We start from the raw sequence: 21,808 nt of genomic DNA on the forward strand, positions 1-21,808 counted from the left end.
TTACTATAGCTTTGTAGTATATTTTGAAATCAGGGAGTGTGATACCTCCAGCTTTGTTCTTTTTTCTCAGGATTCCTTTAGCTATTCGCGGTCTTTTGTTGTTCCATGTAAATTTTAGGATTCTTTGTTTTATTTCTGTGAAAAATGTTGTTGGAACTTTGATAGGGATTGCATTGAATCTATAGATGGCTTTAGGAAGTATGGACATCTTAACTATGTTAATTCTTCCAATCCAAGAGCACGGAATATCTTTCCATTTCTTTGTGTCTTCTTCAATTTCTTTCAGAAATGTTTTATCGTTTTCGGTGTACAGATCTTTCACCTCTTTGGTTAAGTTTATTCCTAGGTGTTTTATTCTTTTTGTTGCAATTGTAAATGGGATGGTATTCTTAATTTCTCTTTCTGCTACTTTGTTGTTAGTGTACAGAAATGCAACTGATTTTTGCATGTTGATTTTGTATCCTGCAACTTTACCATATTCGTTTATTACTTCTAAAAGTTTTCTGGTGGATTCTTTAGGGTTTTCTATATATAAAACCATGTCATCTGCAAATAGTGACAGTTTCACTTCTTCCTTTCCAATTTGGATCCCTTTTATTTCTTTCTCTTGCCTGATTGCTCTGGCTAGGACTTGCAGTACTATGTTAAATAGGAGTGGTGACAGTGGGCATCCTTGTCTGGTTCCTGTTCTTAGAGGGATAGCTTTCAGTTTTTCACCATTGAGGATGATATTAGCTGTGGGTTTCTCATATATGGTCTTTATTATGTTGAGGTACCTTCCTTCTATACCCATTTTATTCAGAGTTTTTATCATAAATGGATGCTGTATCTTGTCAAATGCTTTCTCTGCATCTATTGAGATGATCATGTGATTTTTATTCTTCATTTTATTAATGTGGTGTATTACGTTGATTGATTTGCGAATGTTAAACCATCCCTGCATACCTGGAATAAATCCCACTTGATCATGGTGTATAATCTTTTTAATGTATAGTTGTATGCGATTTGCTGGTATTTTGTTGAAGATTTTTGCATCGATGTTCATCAGTGATATTGGCCTGTAATTTTCTTTTTTTCTGTTGTCCTTGTCTGGTTTTGGTATCAGGGTGATGTTGGCTTCGTAGAATGAGTTAGGGAGCTTCCCCCCCTTCTCAATTTTTTGGAAGAGTTTGAGAAGGATAGGTATTAAGTCTTCTTTGAATGTTTGGTAGAATTCACCAGGGAAGCCGTCTGGTCCTGGACTTTTATCTTTGGGGAGGTTTGTGATTACTGTTTCGATCTCCTTACTGGTGATTGGTCTATTCAAATTCTCTACTTCTTCTTGATCCAGTTTTGGAAGGTAGTATGATTCTAAGAATTTATCCATTTCTTCCAGATTGTCAAATTGGTTGGCATATAGCTTTTCATAGTATTCTCTTATAATCTTTTGTATTTCCGAGGTGTCTGTTGTAACCTCTCCTCTTTCATTTCTGATTTTACTTATTTGTGCCTTCTCTCTTTTTTTCTTAGTGAGTCTATCTAAAGGTTTGTCAATTTTGTTTATCTTTTCAAAGAACCAGCTCTTGGTTTTATTAATTTTTTCTATTGTTTTTTTGGTCTCTATTTCATTTATTTCTGCTCTGATTTTTATTATTTCCCTTCTACTGATTTTGGGCTTTGTTTGTTCTTCTTTTTCCGGTTCCTTTAGGTGCATTGTTAGATGGTTTATTTGAGATTTTTCTTGTTTGTTGAGATAGGCCTGAATTGCTATAAACTTCCCTCTTAGAACCGCTTTTGCTGTATCCCATAAATTCTGGCATGTCGTATTTTCATTTTCATTTGTCTCCAGGTATTTTTTGATTTCTTCTTTGATTTCTTCGTTGACCCAGTCGTCATTCAGTAGCATTTTGTTTAATCTCCACGTATTTGTGGCTTTTCTGATTTTCTTCCTATAGTTGATTTCTAGTTTCATACCGTTGTGGTCAGAAAAGATGCTTGGTATTATTTCAATCTTCTTAAATTTATGGAGACTTGTTTCGTGGCCTAATATGTGATCAATCCTGGAGAATGTTCCATGTGCATTTGAAAAGAACGTGCATTCTTCGGTTTTTGGATGGAATGCTCTGTATATATCTACTAGGTCCATCTGTTCTAGTGTGTCGTTTAAGGCCAATGTTTCCTTATTGATCTTCTGTTTGGATGATCTATCCGTTGGTGTAAGTGAAGTGTTAAAGTCCCCTACTATTATTGTGTTACTGTCTATTTCTGTTTTTATGTCTGTTAATAATTGCTTTATATATTTAGGTGCACCTACGTTGGGTGCGTAGATATTTACAAGTGTTATATCCTCTTGTTGGATTGTTCCCTTGATCATTATGTAATGCCCTTCTTTGTCTCTTTTTACAGTTTTTGGTTTAAAGTCTATATTGTCTGATATGAGTACTGCTACCCCAGCTTTCTTTTCATTGCCATTTGCGTGGAGTATCTTTTTCCATCCCTTCACTTTCAGTTTGTGAGTGTCTTTAGGTCTGAAGTGTGTCTCTTGTATGCAGCATATATATGGGTCTAGCTTTTTTATCAAGTCAGCCACCCTATGCCTTTTAATTGGAGCATTTAGTCCATTGACATTTAAAGTAGCTATTGATAAGTATGTACTTACTGCCCTTTTTAACTTTTTTTTTTTTTCTCAGTGTTTTAGTAGTCCTTCTCTGTTCCTTTCTTCTTCTATACAGAATTGATGGTCACTTTAGTTTGGCCTCTGTCTGAAAGCTGTACTCTTTAACTCCCCTCCTCCCTCCTTTTATGTTTTTGATATTGTATCTAACCTCTTTGTGCATTTGTATCCATTACATTCTTATCATGGAGATAGATAATTTTTCCTATTTGTGGTCTTCTCTTTTCCCCTTAAATCAGTCCCTTTAACGTTTCTTGTAGTACTGGTTTCTTGGTGACAAACTCCTTTAATTTTTGCTTGTCTGGGAAATTTTTGATCTCTCCTTCCATTTTGAATGATAACCTTGCAGGGTAGAGTATTCTTGGCTGCAAATTTTTTCCTTTTAGCACTTTAAATATATCGTGTCATTCTCTTCTAGCCTGTAAGGTTTCTGCTGAGAAGTCAGCTGATAGCCTTATGGGGTTTCCTTTGTATGTAACTTGACATTCTCTTGCGGCTTTTAGGATTCTCTCTTTATCTTTAATTCTGGACATTTTGATTATGATGTGTCTTGGTGTGGGCCTCTTTGGGTTTATCTTGTTTGGGGCTCTCTGTGCTTCCTGTACCTGGATGTCTGTTTTCTTCCTTAGGCTAGGGAAGTTTTCATCTATTATTTCTTGAAATAGATTCTCTGCCCCTTGTCTTGCTCTTCTCCTTCCAGGACACCTATAACACGGATGTTAGTGCACTTGATGTTGTCCCAGAGGTCCCTTAGACTGTCCTCACTCTTTTTAATTCTTTTCTCTTTTACCTATTCACCTTGGGTAATTTCTTCTAGTCTTTCGTCCAGCTCACAGATCCGTTCTTCTGTATCCTCTACTCTGCTTTTGAGTCCCTCTAGTGACTTTCTCATTTCCAGTATTGTATTCTTCATTTCTGATTGGTTCTTTTTTATATCTTCCATTTCTTTGTTGACATTCTCACTGAGTTCATCTATTCTTCTCCCCAGATCAGTGAGCATCCTTAACACTCTTTGTGTGAATTCTCTGTCAGGTAGGTTGCTCATTTCTGTTTCACTTAGTTCCTTTTCTGGGCTTTTGTCCTGTTCCCTTAGTTGGAATGTATTCCTTTGCCTCCTCATTTTGCCTCTTTCCCTGTGCTTGTGTCTACGTATTAGGTAGGTCAGCTACGTCTCCTGCTCTTGGATAGGTGACCTTATGTAAGTGATGCCTTAGGAGGCCTGTAGTGTGCTTCCCTCAGTTCTCAATGTTCCAGGAGTGACCCCTATGTGGGCTACGTGTATCCTTCTGCTGTGGCCTGTTTGCTCTCCCTGTAGGCGCCTAGGGAGGCTGAGTTATGCTCCTGGCCAGCTGTTGTAATGCTCAGCTGCTTGTAGTTGTTGTGGGCCCTTCAGTCTCTTTATCAGGTGTGGGGTGTCCCAGCACAGTTGGCTGCAAGTTCTAATACCACATTTGTGTTGCAGTATTTCTTTTAAGTGAGTAAGCCCCCAGCGTGGCAGGATGTTAGGCTCAGGGCCTCACAATTGCTATAAGCCTCCAGCCTTTAGGTCTCTTGTCAGCTCTCTGAGGATTGCAGCTGGGTGGGGCTGGCCTCAGGCACAGGAGCGCCCAATTGTTTCAGGCTTTGGAAGGTGGGGCAAACCCCCTATGTGGGTCTTTGAGAAGCACAAGTCTTCTGCAGCTGACAAGCCCTGCCGCCCACAGGTCCACACACACAGTCAACACGGTCCTGCCCCGTGTGAGTGCCCCGACCTCCCCAAGCAGACCCAGTCTCTCCACGGCGGGAGCCCCACACACTCTGCCACCGCCCCACACTCTCCACCCGCTCCTTGTGAACACCCTGCCCCGCTAAAGTCGGCCCAGTTGCCAGACTGCAGAGAATCCAGTCACCAATCTATGCAGGCCCACAAGTTGCCTGAGGGCTTGTTGTTGGGTGGGACCAGTCTCTAGGGTGGGCTGCCTGCCCTGGCTGAGCTGGATTAAATCGGTGCTCTAGCGGGTGGAGGAGACCCTGGGCTAGCAGGCCTCAGGGAGAACTCCAATGGCGTTTGTGTCAGCACGCCCACACCAGGCCACAACAATGGCCACCGCCAATGTCCCAGTCCCTGGAGAGGTCTCACCCCTCACCGAGATGCACTCAGGGCCTATTAGGTGAGTCTCTTTTCACCACAGCACTGTGTACCTTTCTTTCTGGTGATTTTAGGTTGCTTTCTGAAACGGGTGAGTTTGCGCTCGGGCCCTTTAAGAGCCGTTTTTAGTTTCTTTGTGAACCGGGTTTTCTGGCGGTACTCCCCAATGTTTTAGTAGCAGGCAAAGTCAGATATTATGCCGCTGGTCTCGATTGTGCTGGTCCACAAAATGCCCACAGCGGGGGCGCTCCCCGGCTCAGGACCCCGCGCCTCCAGGGAGGGCTGCGTTACCTGTGAGCTGCTCCCGGCGGCCGTGAAGCTGGCTGCTTGTGAAGGTGGCGTTTTTTCTCTCCAGAAGGGAGTTTCTGCCTCTTCCACCTCAGTTAGGATTGTCCGTTGTTGCAGGAGTTCCTCTCATCCAGTTTTCAGTTCTGTCTCAGGGGTAATTTTTCCATGAGTAGTTTTAAATTGGCTGTGTCCGCGGGAGGAGGTGAGTTCAGAGTCTGCTTACGCCATCATCTTGACTCCGGCCTTGGGGGCCAGGCTTTATAAATCAACTTCTTAATTCAAAGTTTTATCTGGAAGACACTCGTGTCAAGGAGAAAATCATTTTAAGACCTAGTTCACTTAACACTTAATTTCTTCTGCATTTTTTTGTAAAGCTTCAGTTCGTAGTTGTGTATCCTAGTTGTTAGTTTAGTTCCCTATGTGAGCCGCTGCCACAGCACGAAAACTGACAGACAGGTGATGTGGTTCTATGACGGGGAAACAAACCCGGGTCTCGGTGGTGATAGTGTCAAATCTTAAGAACTAGACCACCAGGACTGGCTCTCTTTAGCATTTTTAGTACAAGCTAAGAGTTTGCCACAGATTTTGTTAAAATAAAAAAAGGTGATCATTGAGCTTGAAATTCCTTATTTTCTCTACCCTAGTGAGTATTTTTGTTTGTTATGTTTGCTTGGTTTATTTTTTTTTTTTTGAAGGATAGCACTTTTGAAGGATAAAGAATTTTTCCTTGATTTCTTCATTTGGGGAGAATCTGTAAATCTCTACTCAGAACGTAAGGAATGCAGAGTGTTCACTTAAATCATTTAAATTAACAATTTGTTGTGAAATCGTTCCCTGTTGCATTAGTGTGCTAGGACAGTACCACACACTGAGGGGCTTAAACAACAGAAGTTTATTCCCTCACTATCCTGGAGGCTTGAAGTCTGGAATCAAGGTGTTGGCCGAGTAGGCCTCTCTCCTTGGCCTGTAGATGGTTGTCTTCTGCCTGTGTCTTCACATCGTCTTCCCTCTGTACGTGTCAGTGTCCTAACCTCCTCTTCCTATAAAGACACCAGTCGTATTGGATTAGTGTCCACCCTAATGACCTCATTGTAACTTAATTACCTCTTTAGAGCCCCCATCTCCAAATAGAGTCACACTCTGAGGTCCTAGGGGTTAAGACTTCAACGTGTGAATTTTGAGGGGGCCCAATTCAGCCCTCAACTCCTGTTTTGCTGGTTCTGCCCATAGATTGTTGCCCTTTCTAGAGCTCTCTTCTATGCATAGTTTACCTTCCCCCACCTGCCACACAACTAATCTTCGAAACCTCGAGTCATATTAATATTCTCAGTTTATCAAAATCTCAAACTTGAACATTGACTCTGAGAGGACAGGACTTCAATGGTTCTAGTTCATCTGCTGCAGACTTTCCCACTCAAGCCAATATGACTCCACATGGTCTAAGGCTACAAGGCCGTAAGATGACAACACACTGACAAACCTCACACATACGCACAGTCATGCACCGCATAACAATGTTTCGGTTAACCATGAACTGCATGCATGACGGTAGTCCCATAAGATTAGTACCATAGAGCCTAGGTGTGTAGTAGGCTATACCATCTAGGTTTGTGTAAGTAGACTCTGTGATGTTCACACAATGACAAAATCATCTAACGACACATTTCTCAGAATGTGTCCCCGTTGTTAAGCGAAGCATGACTATAGTTCACGTACTTTCTAATGGCTCTGTGGACATTCAGCAAAAGTGGCTCATGACCTTCCAAGCAGGTTAGAGGGAGTGAAAGAGGTGGGGAGACGCCCTGAGACACACCCGCAGCGCCCTGACCTCTATTTGCTGCCTCAGGACTGGAGTCAGCAAGGAGTCTGGGTCCTTGGCCTGAGACCTGCTCAGTTTTGTCAGCTGAGTCATGATTCTATTTGTAAATTAAATGAGACCAAGTCTCATCTAGTTTGAAAAAAGGAATCCGTTGGAGTCACAGATTTTATTAGAGCTCTATAAACGTGGCAAGAAGAAAGTACCAGTGAGCTCTGGCTTCACAGTCTGCCCAGTACTTTTCCTTTTACCAAACAGCAGTGTCAGTTTAAATATTGTTACCAGGGCAATCACACCTTTAAGGAAGACAGCCAATCTGATTTGTCGGCTTTTAGGGATGATAGGTTATATTTCATAGGATATAGCAGTGATTTCTGATGCCTGAATGTTCAAAAGACTCCTTTGTTCAACTAACACTTTGAAAGACACTTGTAAAAACAGAAAGCTGAACGGAATTACATGCTTCACAATGGTCTCCAATCTCTACAGGCAGGGGATAGCAATACTTCTGTGAACATTGTCACTTCCCCCTTGATCAGCAGTTATTTGTGCTTTCCAAGGCTAAACACTGGAATTCTGTTAGTACCAAAAGTGTTAAAACTTAAATCTACTGTTAAACTGAGAAACACAAAACATACAAATATGGAAATAAAATGGCTGAATAGAATTATTAACAAAGAGAATATGGAGTAAGTAATGTATCTACAACAAAAGTTGGCCAACTATGGCCCACAGGCGAAATATGGCCCACTAGCTGTTTTTGTAAATAAAGTTTTATTGGAACATAGCCATGGTCGTTCATTTATGTATTGTTTATGGCTGCTTTCGTGCTGTAACAGCTGAATTGGGTAGTTGAAGTGGAGACCATGTGGCCTAGAAAACCTAACATACCTACTGCCTGGCCCTTTACAGAAAAAGTTTGCTGACTCCTGATTTCCAACATAAAATATCAGATGGGTACAAATTCCTTCTTAACACAAAATTACTATGGCTTTGATTCTCTTTGTCCTTTCTACTGACTCTTCTGGAGTATAAGATGTGAACCCAGTGAGACTGATGGATTCCCTGTCGGCCAAGGTTATTTAATGACTGAGGTTTTGGCTGGATTCCTGTCAGTATGTCACTCTGAACCCTATTTGTAGTTGTCATGTCAGTGTCTCCCTAACCGCTAATGGTGGAGCTCACGTAACCCAGTTCCCTGGATGCAAGTTATCACGTCACCCAATTCTCCGAGGCTGCATTTCCACCTGAGTGGGTCTTACATGTCTTTGGCTACTAAGACATGTGTGTATATTTTCCTTGTGACACTGAAGACCCAGGAACTTAGATATCCTAAGATAGCTAAGTGTGTTTTTCATACAACTTGATGGACTCGTGCTCTTGGGACCATACAACTCTTAGGGAAAATAGCCGCATGAGTGTTTAATGTCACTCAAGGGTTTGTGTGATTCAGGCTCCCCACTCAGATGAGGCCACACTTCTGGCAGGACTGAGGCTTTTTCTTTTCCTGGTGTCAGTTGATGGCAGTTCCACATCTTTCGTGTATAAACCACACTATGGCGGCACCTGTAGGATCATGATTTGTCATTTACTTCTGAAAACTGAAATGGAGACCTGGACATCTGCCAGGCCCACTAAATGAGAAGTCCTCTAGGACTTAACTCCCCGCCCTAGTCTCTGACTGTTGTCTCAGCTATACCTGATCTGTACCTGCAGTTTATTGCAGCAGCTTGCCTTAAGTTTTCCAAAGCATTCAACTTAGTTTTCAAAGAAGCAGCCACGCTCTTTGCGTATGCTGATTTTATCCATTGATGTGATATTTCTTTAAGGGATTCATAATTACAGGAAGTTCATGCATAAACAGCTTTCACGTTCGTGATCATTGAGTTCATGATCACCAGTTGACTCGTGGTCAGCATCCGACCTGCCTGGTCGGGGAGAGGTGCATGGGGTGATGGGGAAGAGCCTGCTGGCCCTGGACATTCAGTGGGTCTGGAGAACACTGACACAGCCGTTGGGTGGGTCCAGGCTGATCAAGAAAGCGTCCACCGTACTTTGGCCCGGGGAGGTGGGCCAACTTGTTGTGGAGGCTGTGGGTTTGAGTGAGTCCTGTGAAGGGGCAGAGAGGGAGGGTGGGCAGGGAATGGCTTATACCTACCTTGGAGCCTTTGTGGAGAGGAAGGGGAAGTGGGAAAGTGTAGGTCAGGCAGACACTGAAAGCGGTGATGGCCCATGTGAGGAGGAAAGCAGGATGGAAGGCAGGGAGTGAGAGAGAGGCATCTGTGAACTAGCAAAATCACATGTTTGGGTTGGCTGCCTTGGGTTGGCTGAGGGTCTGAGTGAGGACAGGCCTGAAGCTCTGCCGCTCTCTGGCTCCTTGGCCTTGGACCTTCACCCTTTGAGGCTTCAGGTCTCCACCGTGAAATGCAGATCCAAGAGTCTGTGCTGACTTGCCTTCACTCTTTGGACCTTAGTGTCATCGTGGCCATGTGTTTTGGGGTCGTTTTTTCATTGCAGACAAAATGAACTTTCTACGCTTGGCTGACCTCCTCAATATCCGGGTGATCGCCATCAACATCAAGAGACACCCGTTGGAAACCTGGGTGCCCCGGGTGTACCAGTCGTCGGCAAGCCTCTGGGTCCAGAAGATGGTTCGGCACAGGCAAGTGAGATGGGGCCAATTTTCTCTCAAGTTGCTTTCAAAATAGAGGAATCCGTTAATGCTGTCTGGACGGAATATGTTTCATCATTGAAGTTGTAAATCAGCCCCCTGCTCACTGCTTTTGGTTTCTCGGGGAGGCATGGAAAGGCTTCTGGACGTGATCTGTTTGATCCTAGCCTTCTAGATTATGCTTCCTTCTGTAATGTTTCCTAAAATACTCAAGGGCCGCAGAATAGATGTGCTGAGCCTGGGAAGCTGTTCAGTCTCTGAATTCAGGTGGTTCCAGCCCCATCAGAGTCAATAGGAAGTTGATGTCAAGTATGGCACTTTGACTCTATAAAGTATATTTAAGAACTCGTGAGTTAGAGTTACTGGAATGACTCTTAAGAAGGCCAGTTAGTTATTTTATTTTCAAGTAGATGGACTTCAGAAAGAGTCATTTATCCTGGTTGGAGGTCTTATTTTTAATATATGTGTCCTGGAATACCCCTGTCATCAGAGACTCATCTTCTTGCTTTCTTTGAATTTAATGTTTCACGAAAGTGAATGGTTCAGAAGTCCTTGAAAGTAGCTCAGCCTATGATGTAGGTAAATATCCCTTTTAGCTGCCCATATTTTATATTTATCAAAGTTCTTTATGCAGAGGGCTCCGTTCTTAATCCCAACATTGTACTGCTGATGTGTTTCATGCGGTGGATGTTTGCGTGTCCATATGTGACCTCCAGGGCTGGACCCTAGAGTCTGTGCTTCGTGGAGAACAGTGGGTAGGAGCCGCTCCCCTGTCTTCCCCTGGCCACGCCCAGGGCGTACCCAGGATTCTGTGGAGCACAAGGGGCGGGCACCTGAGCAGGGCAGCCTGCTCTGTAATTGAAAAGTTGAGTTAGAGCCCAGCTATCGTAGTTTTCCACCGATTTTCACCCCAAACTTCGCGAGGAAGATGGACATGCCAGTCCCCTAGAAGGCTTGTGCACATTAGGAGTAAAGAGGTTTTCAGAAGCCTTCTTAGTTAAGGATGTTAATTTTCTAAGTAGTAGAGATGTAATGATCTCATGCTAAACCCGGACCCTTCTCCTTGCCCCCCAGTTCTGCCTAAGCTTTCATCTTATCCAGGGACTGTGCCCCCAGAGGGGAACCTGGGAAAGCCACGCCTCTATCCGCCCCCCTCCCTCGTTCTTCATTTTCTCCTTGGTGGGAAGGGCTGCACCAACATCAGTGGGAAGGAGGTGAATTTTAGGGCCTGGCTGTGCTGGAGCCTTTCCTTAACATGAAGAGCGTGTGTGTGTGGGTGTGGGTGTGTATTGGCAGGTGTGGGGTGGAGGGTATCTCATATTTGTCACATTGCTGGAAAATAAAGCAGCCTTGGTAGGGCTCTGAGCATGTTTCTTTCACTGAAATGCGTGATGACAGGATTTCTTCTTTTTTCCCTCATGCCAGGGCTTTTGTCTGGGTTTATGACATCATCATTCTAATCAATGCCATATTCATTGCTCTGGATGAGAGAAACCCCTTCATTGCCTATGCAGAATGGCTTTTCCTTTCTCTCTACATTATTGAGATTCTCCTGAAACTGTACACGTATGAGCCCAGAGCCTATTTTGGAAGAAGGCAGTTCTGGAACTGGTAAGCATGTCTGTTCCGGGTAGGGGGAAGAGGCTGTGGGCAAAGAGAAGGGGCTTCCTGTCACAGTTTTCAAAATATGATTGTAGTTTTCCAAGCTCCATCTGCCTTGTTTTGAGGCATCTTATAATGAAATCTCGGGGGTGGGGGGACATCTGGTTCAGTGAAAGCTGTTATTCATGGTGTCACCTCACACTGACTCTAGCTAAAATTAGAATCACAGATCATGGCGTCTTGGATTTGGAAAGGATCTTTGAATGTCATACCCAATGAGGCAATTCCTTCCATAGCTCCCCCCGCCACTCCCTGGTCTTGTTATCAGAACGCTTGGCCTGCATAGCTGGACAGTGAGGACTGTTAGCAAGCCTTTCCAGGGCTGGATGTGTCTCCCTGTGGCCTTCTCTTGTCCAGGCTACGTACCCCCTGGTGTTGAACCATCACCTTCATGCTGCAGACCAGCCCGTCCATGTTGAGTGCCACTGCATGCCAGGCCTTGCAGGACACAAAGATACAAGGTGCAGGCCTGACTTAAGTAGCACACAGCTTGGCGGGGTTGCATCTCTGTGATCACTGCTCTCAGTGCCAGGAAACTTGCTAGGATGTGCATGTGGCCAAAGCGGGCCTGGTGAGCGGTGTCCAGTGTTTTGTTGTCCCTTTGCACCATTGTCAGAAAGAAAAGTAATGTTGTAATGAGTTTCCTCTTTAATTACAAAGTAACAATGCATTTAGTAAAATTAATACCAAGAAAGATTATACTATGTATTCTGAAAATGTGTCAAAGTATTCTTACAAAAATATAGTTAGTTTGGAAGACAAAGCGATATGAATGAGCTGATTCCTGCAGATTCCTTTTGATGGCTCAGTGGAGCAGCCGGTGAATGATCATTGGATTGTTCAAACCTAGTGTTTCTCGCTTCATATCCACTGTCCTCAAAATGATGGAAATCAGTTTTATGGCTGGATTGTTGCTTTGCATAAGATATTGGACTTGAAGTTTTCTCAGAATCTGTTGTATCCTGAGCTTGCAAGGCCTTTGCTTTGATTCTTCCCTGACTTTGCTTCTGCACTGTTAGGTTTGATGTGCTGATCATCATCGCAGCCCTGGTGGCCACTGTGGCCAACACCACCATTCAGTCAGGTCAGTGTCACTGGCTCTCAGCTTCTCCAACTCCTGGGGTCGTGTGTTCAATCAGTAGTCTCTGGTGATCCCCCGTGCACCACCCTGGTGTTCGGGGTGAGGTAGTGGGGGCGCAAGAGAATCCGTAAAAAAGTTGTATGTTCTGGAGAGGGCTGGTAGCTTTGCTTGTGCTTAGCTGTATGTTAGAGATTCATATGAAGGCGTCCATCACACCAGCTACTCACCTGGTCACCTCTCTCCCAAACCGCCTTTGGTCTCGAGGCCAACATCCACACCTTTGACCCTCTGCCTGGCACGGCCCCCGCCCAGGGTCCAGCCATAGCAGGACCTCTGCATCATCCCCTGCTCACCGCCCTCTTCTTTTTACCTTCCTCCGACTTCACCGCACACACCACACAACCATGCACACCCCTTCCTGTAGATGGCAGAGGGATTATTTAGTCTACTCCTACCCTCACGATGCCTTAGCTCCAGGGGCCGGAGGGAACGCTCAGGTTCCACACTCGTGGCTGGGCTGTGATTTGCTGGGGAAGTTAGTGACGTGAGGCAGCACTCGCTCCCTCATTGCTCAGGGCCGTCGTTCTGTTCTTGAAGTGAAGCTGCCACTTTCCCCGGTACCCACAGAGTCTCAGGCCTCAAGGAATGAAAGGGACAAGCCAGAGGCGCTCAGAACATGGGATGTTAGATGCTTGTGTTCTTTTTGCAGCAAGAAAATACAACAGTCAGCAGATACTGGATATCGTCTTGATATTGCGAATACTCCGGCTCTTACGGGTCATTGTCAGCATTCAGAGGTAAACATGAAGTCACGTTGGGGCCTGGTGGAAACCAGCCTGCCTGGGAACTAGAAGCACGCCCAACTGTGAGCCTGTAATGCAGCTTGTGTAGAAGACCTGGGTTCTCTGGGGGCAGTGGGGAAGGGCAGGAAGGCCGTCAAGATGGTGAAGAGCATTCACAAGGCAGCTCCCCGAGGGCAGGGTTCTGTCCTCACTTTCATCCCTGTGACCTGATCCCTCAACTGTGCATGGGGCCTGGCGACTGAATAACAGTGGTCCTGATGGCAGCTAACACTTATTGAGTGCGCTAACCGTTGTCTTGTTAAATCCTCCACAACCCTTGATAGAGGGGCTTTTATTATCCCTAGTTCACAGGCGATGACAGTGAAGCTCAGAGAGGTTAAGTAACTCTTCCAATGGTGCACAGCTAGAAAGAGGCCGAACTAGGACGCAAACCCAGGAATCTGACCCTAAAGCCCAGATAAACCCCACACTGTTTTCGATAGGCCAGGACTGGCCTGCTCCCCCGGAAAGTGTTCAGTTGTCAACCTAAACCTCCAGGTCAGCCTTACAACAGGCTGGATTTGGGTGGAGAAAAAGGTGGGGGGAGAAAAGCAGATGAGGCTGCGTGTCTTCACCGCCCCCGCCGTGTCTTATTAGCGAAATTCTCTGCGAGCACCTTGCGTGCGTCTGTAAACCTGCCTTGCTTTGCTCCCAAGGAAATACTCCCCCCTCAGCTTGGTAGATGGACTGATTCTGACAAAACTGTACAGGCAAATTCCTGAGAGCGTTTAAAGAACAGATCCAGGACGGGGGAGGGTATTAAACTAAACACGCTCGCGAGGTGTCGGCTTCACATCTTCCGCTGCCTGGCTTACGAGACTTTGTTTTACCCTAGGTTCCGGGTTATCGTGACCACCTTAATTAACATCGGCCCCACCATGCTGACATTTGGCGGCCTTGTCCTGGTGAGTGGCTGCTCTCGCTGCTGTTCTATGTGAAATAAGCGGTAAGATGCTCACTCCTGGCAACTTACAGGAAGCCTTATTTTAGGAGAGGGAAAGAGAGAGAGATTAAGTAAATGAGATGCATTGGTTTCTAGTAGCCATTTTTAGAAACATCCAGTGTCTAGAAATATTGGGCACGTGTCCTTGAAGGGACACTGGCTGCTGTAATCAACACCAGAACTTCAGTGGGTTAACCCCATGGTAGTTTCTTTCCCACCCACAGTCCAGGTGGGGTTCTAGCTACATCTGGGGGATGTAGGCTCCTTCCTGCTGGAGGCTCTGCCCCCCAGGGTTCAGATCCTTCTTTATTCTGCTCACAGAGAAAGCCCACCTGCTCCTTGAGGTCCCCAGTGGTAAGAATGTAGCCACACAAGGCTGCAAGGGGCCTGGGGCCTCCTGCTCAGGGGTGATCCCGCACTATGGATGAGGGAGCTAGAATATTGGTGGACACTCTGCTATGGGGGACTTATTTTTCTTTTCTGTTATAATGGTAAAAAATTCAATTAGTACAGAAGAATGAAAGGTAGACGGCAAGCTACCCGTTCCCATCCCGCACATGCCTGTTTCCCAGAGGCAACCATTATTAAGAATGTCTTGTTACTCTTCCTAAATATTTGTATGCATACAACAAGTATATCATATCCAGGCATGTACGCATCCAGTTTATTGTTGTGTCAAATGGTATGATTTGTACAAAATGTTGCACAACTTTCTTTTAATATCTTTGTCGTATGTCCTGGAGGACACATTCATCCATGTGAGCTCTGCTCTGATATCAAGTGTCCCACCCAGGGAAGACTCCAGAACACGTCTGACCAGCCCCTTTACTGACAAACCACTGGGTGCTTCTACCTTTTTGCATCACAAATGATGTGGTGAAGACCATTCTTGTATGTGTATCTTTATGTGATTCTGTGACTGTATCTATTGGGTACATTGTTAGGAGCAGAACTGCTAGGTCAAAAGGTAAATGTGTTCACAATTTGGATAGATGGTGGCAAGTTGCCTTCCAAAAGGTGTGCTCCCCATATAATCCAACAACAGTGTGTGACAGCGTCTGTTCCTCTGCACCCCTCACAACTGGGGTTTGCTAAACATTCCCATACTTTCCAATCTGATGGGTGAGAAAATGGCCCTGTGTTATTTTGACATGTATTTCTTTAGTTATTCATGAGACTGTGTGTCTTTTCCATGTTTTTTTGGCCACTTATGCTTATGTTTCCATAAAGAGCCCACTCATGTTTGTGGTTCATTCTTCTATTAGTTTTATTTTTTATATTATTTGTAGAAGTGTTTTGCCTGTTAAGGAAATAGGCCCTTGGTAAGTTGTTTACAGAGTAATTATTTTTCCTTATCTGTCACTTGTTTTTTTTTCCCTACATAAATGCTTTTTGTTGTCTTTTTTGAGCTGTATAAAAGTTTAAATTAATTATATAGTCATATTTGTCAATCTTGTGTTATAGTGTCTGGGTTTTATTTCATGCTTAGTAAGCCTTTTTCTACTCAATTACTTTTTGTGGTTCTTTCATGGTTTGTTTTTTACATTTAACCCTTTGGTACCTTTGGAATTTATTTTGATATAAAAAAAAAAGTAAATATCCAATTTTATTGTTTTTTTCCCTAGAGGACTAACTATTATTTATTGAGTATTTAACCCACTAACTTGCTAGCGGCTTCATTTTTGGCGTTGTAAATGGAGCTCGGGAGAGGTCAAGGTGTGGCCCAGCTGGCCATGTCCTCGGTCCCTCCATGGACAGCTCAGGCTTCTCCAGCAGAATGGCCGATTGGCCAACCCCTCCCCACTCTCTTCCTGACGCTGTGGCACTCTTGGTTGGGAGGGCTGCCATCCCCGGAGTAAGAGTAGCCACCCTTTCTGCTGGGCCCTTGGCACAGGGCTGACCAGTGTGCGCAGTGCCCGTGTCTCCTGCGCACTCCTTGCCCCATGACTCTGCAGCTCCAAGTGCCCACTGGTGACCTGTGCCGCCATCCTAGGTGGTCTACTACGTGTTTGCTATCATTGGGATGGAAGTGTTCCGTGGCAAAGTCCGGTTCTTCAACCCGAATTTCACCACCCCTGATGCCCCGGTGTGTGGGAACCCAGCCCTGAAGGACTCGGCCTTTGCCCGAAGCAGGTACTGTAAGAACAACTTCAACGACCTCGCCTCGGCGTTCGTCGTGCTGATGGAGCTCACGGTGGTGAACCAGTGGCACGATATCCTTTCTCGGGAGGCGTGTGGCTCCCAGAGGGGCTCCTGCTCCCTGGGGCGGGCAGGGGGACGCTGAGAGAAACTTCTGGGAGGAGGATTACGTCTTGGCGTCCCTGAGCTCAGGGCGCCCGCCAAGTTTCTCGAAGGTTTGGCTCCTTAGCTTCCTACTCATTGCAGGCGGCTTTGCCCTCGTGACTCACCAGGCGGCAAAGTTGTACTTCATCGGGTTCCACGTCGTGGTCGTCATCCTCATTGTAAAGTGAGTTTACTCCTGCCGCATCGGCAAGTCCAGCTTTCTCCTGTCAGACGTACAACTGCTTGCACCTTCCTGCTCCTTTGCTCTGCCCTGTGTACGAGGTGGGTGGGTTGCATCTCCCCTGCAGGATGCTAAGGCCCTGGAAGGGAGGGGTCTTACTGTTGTTCACATTTGTGTTCATCACAGTGTCTGCCAGGGCCGTGCACATCAGTATAATACACATCTCACAGTCTCATACGTCGTTTGGGTCAGAAGGCCTCTGGGGTCCTGGCCAGTCTCCCTTCCCTTCGCCTCTGGGATGAGTCACCTTTAGAACATCCCTGTGAATTGCTGTCCACCCTCTGCTTATAAATCTGTCCGACAGCTGGGACTCATTAGAACCCATGAGTCAGTCCCCTTGTTGTCCAGCTCTGCTGCATACCGCTCCTTACCCAGGTAGGAGGGAAATGCGCTCCCTGGTAAATTCCCTTCATTGGTTCCAGTCTGGCCTGAGCATCTTCCCGGGGAGCACTCAGTCACTCTTTGAAAGCTGCTGTGACGTCTCATCACTCAAAGGGGCTCTCCTTCCAGCTTACGAATCTCTGATTCTAGCTCCCGGCGTCCTCATGGGACCTGAATTGGAGTCCCTTGGCCTGTGGGGTTCTCTGCCTGAGATGTTTCCTGGTGGCCATACTCCTCTCGGAGCCTGGGCCCACAGTTCTTGGGGTGACCCCCTGCACCAGTGCCTTCCTTGTCACATCAGGGCTGCTTTGGTCCCCCACCACGCTGCTGACTTTGTATGAAGAATGCCCCACGAATGTCCCGGGAGAGGGAGAGAGGGAGAGGAAACCCTGCAGGTGGCTCTGATCAGGCCTGCTTGTCCCCCACAGCCCGAATGGAGTACGTAGTGGGAACAGGGGGAAATGCTTCCCTGAGAGGCTCTGACGGAGGTTGCCGGAGGGCTGGGACAGGCCGAGGCCACAACATGCAAAGGCTGTAGGGCTTTCTCTGCTCCTCTCCCCTCGGAGGCATGTGGGGGGCTCTGACCACCTCGGCTACAGCATCATCAGTGTTCAGTCGGAAATGGTGAAGGGTCTGAGATTCCTACTTGCAAGTTCACAGGCTAGTCTGCGTGCGTATGTCACCTACATACCCTGACAGAAGCATGACACCTTGGGTCAGAGACAAAGACAGTTTATTACTCACGGCAAAGGCTGCGGCTGGAGTAGTACTCCGTGTCAGTTCCCTGAACCCAGATCCCCACCCGAGCAGCGTGGGGAGGGCCAGCTGGAGGGGGCTGCTCTGCAGGAGGGGACTCCAACATGAGCAAACTCCGACCTTATATAGGGCTGCTGGGACCTGCCCATCCTCCCCTCTGGAGAGAGAAAGAGAGCTTGTATTTTCACTCTTGAGTGTAAGCAGATCTCGGAGAGGGCAAGGTGCACTCTTTATCTGTGCTGCCCTGACCGTCTCTGGGGAGGGAGGCATCGCTAGGCTTCACTGTCCTGCACTGTCTCCGTAGAGAAACGAACCTTCCTCAGTTTGTTCTCCTTGCTTTTGCTCAGAGGACCCGGACTGTGCGGAAACCTGAGACATTCATGGAGAATTGTCTACCAACAGTTGTTTGCCCTAAGCTTCCCCTTCAACTGTATTTTCTTCTTAATATCCACTGTCTAAACAGGATGTCGAGGAAGAATGATTTTCCACAAGGATGGAAGTTGTGTCCAACCCCTGAGAGACGTTTGTCTGTCATTTCTCCTCTCTGTGTTGCATTTTCTTTGCTGCCTTTTTGCTTGGCTGGGATGCTCTTGGAGCCAGGATTCCCTGCCACGGAGACCGCGGGTGACTCAACCTAACACCCTCTGCCTCGTCCTCTCTCAGTATTTTCATAGCGTTCATCTTGGAGGCGTTTTTTGTGGCATACTCGTTAGAAAAGAGCGAAGTAGAAACCGCTATTGAGAAGAAGATTCAAGAGCTTGGAGTGGGAATCCAAGAGTGAGTAGTGCGTTTCCCCTGACGTCACCCACAGGCTTTTGGAAGTGGAATGTGGGAGGGGCCTGATCGTGTTGAGTCTCTGAGCACCGCATGGCACCGGCCTGGTCCTGTGTGCCAGTCCTGGGGACCCTCGCTGACTGGATGAGAGCCCTGGATGTAGCTGGACAGTGACAGGGGGCCACGGCGGGGAGGATGTGTGAGGGACTCAGCTGGGGGACCTGACCCTGTTCGTGTTGTCTCTTTCTCCTTGAAGGGAAGATATGCAGGACGGGAAGCTCATTGATAACGTGGACGCCAAGGATGGTGGCTTTAGTGGGGATGATGGAGACAACAAAAGGAAGGCCTTGAAAGGATTGTACTTCAGAATTGCATCAAAAAGTAAGTTTTAACCCACTGCAAAACTTCCTGCAATCTGTACTCCTCATTGGCCCCATTCTCCAGTAGATGTTTCCAGAATGCAAACTGACCTTCAGTGGCTTCCCATTGCTTAAGGATAAAGGCAAGGCTCCTGCCATGGCCTCCGTGGTCTGCATGCCTGGTTTCTCTCAACATCTCAGCCTCCCTTCCTTCCCACCATGACCCACCATGCCTGTTGCATATGAGCTGCACATTTATTGTTGAGTGACTATTTGATCACCATCTGTCTTACTTGCAGACTCGAAGTTCCACATGTGCAGGGCCATGTCTTTTTTGTTCCCCATTGTATCCCCAGGGCCTCACAATGTGCCTAGGACATGGGGGCCCTCAATAACTATTTGTTTAATTACTTTATTAAATCTCAATGAATTAGCGATTGGCTGAGTAAACCTAAACCAACCTGAATGTCAGTTTGGGCTTTGGGTGAGGCACCCCACAGTCAACTTAGACTGAGGCCTACAACATGGCTTGCAGGAGTGGTATGAGCATGCAGCCTCTGCAAGGTGGCCCTCCTCCATCCTTCAAGGAGGACCTTCTCCTTGGTCTCCAGAGCCTTCAGTGGCTGGGGAGCTCATTGGGACCAGCACCAGGAGAATGAATGATTCTTTCCTGACGTTTTCATCCTTCCTTCCACAAGGTGTTTGGCTACCATGCTCAGAGCGTTGTCTTTGACTTGGAGGCCATCCTTGGGGAAAGCCTAGCTCTGCCCGGGCTGGATGCTCCCCTCCAACCCCAACATATGCCGTTCCACCAGCTCTTTCTCCTTCCTCCTAGAATACAGGACCGTGGATGCCTTGCTGCAGCAGATGTTTGAGTCTGAAATTGCCCCTGAGGATGAAGGCCCCTCCTTGGATGAGATTCTGAACTCCTCACCCAGTGACGTATATCCCAAGACTCCCAGTTTGGAAAACAGTGCATGATACTGGGTTTGTAAGGGCCCTCAGCTGGAAACCGAGATAAGCTGTCATCGCTTTTGCATATGCTGTCTAGACATTATTTTCCTAGCCGGGGTTCCCTCCGGTGTTCTGATAAGCCTGAGAATTGGCCTCACCTGTGTGACTGGTCAGCTGAAAGGTGTGGAAAGGCTGCCTCTGTGTGCCCCACCTGAGGTTGTTCTGAGGCCTGATCATGCAGGTAAAGAACGGAAAATTTATGAAGATCGTGAGAAGCACTTATCACACACATGTACGTACGCGTGTAAAGTCCGTTCAATGGGTATTTAAAGGTTTTCATTTATATATTTTTCTATTCTGTTAAATGAATACTGTGCTACAATATTATATGAATGAATTTTGAATATTTAAATATGGTAAAGGATGGGGCCGGCCCCGTGGCTTAGCGGTTAAGTGCGCGCGCTCCGCTGCTGGCGGCCCGGGTTCGGATCCCAGGTGCGCACCGACGCACCGCTTCTCCGGCCATGCTGAGGCCGCGTCCCACATACAGCAACTAGAAGGATGTGCAGCTATGACATACAACTATCTACTGGGGCTTTGGGGGGAAAAATAAATAAATAAATAAAATTATAAAAAAAAATATGGTAAAGGAATACGTTCTAGTACAGTAGCTTTTAAAGGCAATGCTTATTCAACATGAAGAAAAATATAAATGTGAAAATAAAATTATCACAATTGCTTCTTTTTCGAGGGAGGCTCTCAAAGCCACTTTAATTAAATTACAATTACAGCAAGATTTTGAGTAAGTCACCCTCTGAGGTCACTTTCTCCAGCTGGAAATCTCCCAGTACAGTGACTGGAGATTTTATTTTGTTTGTTTGAAAATTTTTAAATTGGGATAAAATACACAACATAAAATTTACCATCGTGACCATTTCTAAGTGTACCGTTCAGTGGCTTTAAGTATATTCACATTGTGCAACTGATCTCCAGAACTTTTCATCGTCCCAAATGAAACTCTGTAACCATTAAACACTAACTCCCTATTGTCTCCTCCTCCAGCCCCTGGCAACCACTGTTCTGCTTTCTGTCTCTGCGAACGTGGCTACTGTAGGTCGCAGTTGCATTATGAGCAAGTGTAATCCTTTCCAGAGTTGTCAGAGTCATGGCTTCTCCTTCTGCACCTTGTCACAGGCCCACTGTAAGGCAGGGGAATTGGTGGGACACGTCTCCAGGACCTGAGGTCTCTGAGTGCAGTGAGGCTGTGTCATGTGTCGTGTCATGTGTCGTGTCATGTGTCATGTGTCAGGGTGGCAACTGAAGCTGGCTTGGGGGGTACTTTTTTCCTCGGTTCTGAGGGTGACCTCTGCTGTAGGAGCAAAGCCAAGGCTTCAGGGCACAGACTCTGGGGCCAGACTGTCTGGTTTCATACCCTGCTCCCCACCGACCGTGCCGCTTAACCTCTCTGTGCCCCATTTCCTCCCCTGCAAATTGGGACAAATGGTACCTCCCTCCTGAGACTGTGGGGACTGAAAGAGGAAGAGGGTTGGTGGAATGCTGGCTCAGTGGGGTTTCAGCATTTGCTCTCACACAGCTTGCTCTTCCTGGTTTAAAACCACGCCTGGGGTTTGGCGCTGGTGCTTTAGAATTCCATCACCTCGACATTCCCAGGAGGCGGGGCCTTGCTGACTCATCTGATGGGATTTGTGGAGTCATGCCATCCTTCCAGACCTCTCTTATCTTTTTATGTATCAAACATTTATTATTATGTAAAGTATTATACTGAATCTACTGAGTGGCAACTTAATTTTTTAAATTTGAAAATGTGCAGGGCATTTATGTTTTAATTAGACACTATGCAGTCATTGGAAAAAATCAGTACAGAAATATAGTAAAAAGTCAAAGTTGCTCTTGATTCTTCCTTCTCCTCACCCCCCCCCCTTCATTCATCTGCTCACAGCCTGACATGCCGTTTT

General features: G+C 46.2%; 1 protein-coding gene across 1 annotated transcript in view; it reads left to right on the forward strand.

Moving 5' to 3' along the window:
- The window catches only part of LOC131399938 (two pore channel protein 2-like), a 43,804-nt gene extending 22,716 nt beyond the window's left edge, over window positions 1-21,088 (forward strand). The window contains exons 10-19 of the mRNA XM_058534584.1: window positions 9,403-9,547; window positions 10,982-11,167; window positions 12,238-12,302; window positions 13,009-13,096; window positions 13,977-14,046; window positions 16,078-16,297; window positions 16,461-16,551; window positions 18,409-18,522; window positions 18,776-18,900; window positions 19,714-21,088. Coding sequence (XP_058390567.1) covers window positions 9,403-9,547; window positions 10,982-11,167; window positions 12,238-12,302; window positions 13,009-13,096; window positions 13,977-14,046; window positions 16,078-16,297; window positions 16,461-16,551; window positions 18,409-18,522; window positions 18,776-18,900; window positions 19,714-19,859 — 1,250 coding nt within the window. The 3' untranslated portion in view covers window positions 19,860-21,088. The remainder of the gene's footprint in view (window positions 1-9,402; window positions 9,548-10,981; window positions 11,168-12,237; window positions 12,303-13,008; window positions 13,097-13,976; window positions 14,047-16,077; window positions 16,298-16,460; window positions 16,552-18,408; window positions 18,523-18,775; window positions 18,901-19,713) is intronic.
- Window positions 21,089-21,808: the final 720 nt, after the last annotated feature.

The sequence above is a fragment of the Diceros bicornis genome, chromosome 40 (assembly GCF_020826845.1).
Source record: "Diceros bicornis minor isolate mBicDic1 chromosome 40, mDicBic1.mat.cur, whole genome shotgun sequence".
NCBI lineage: Eukaryota > Metazoa > Chordata > Mammalia > Perissodactyla > Rhinocerotidae > Diceros > Diceros bicornis.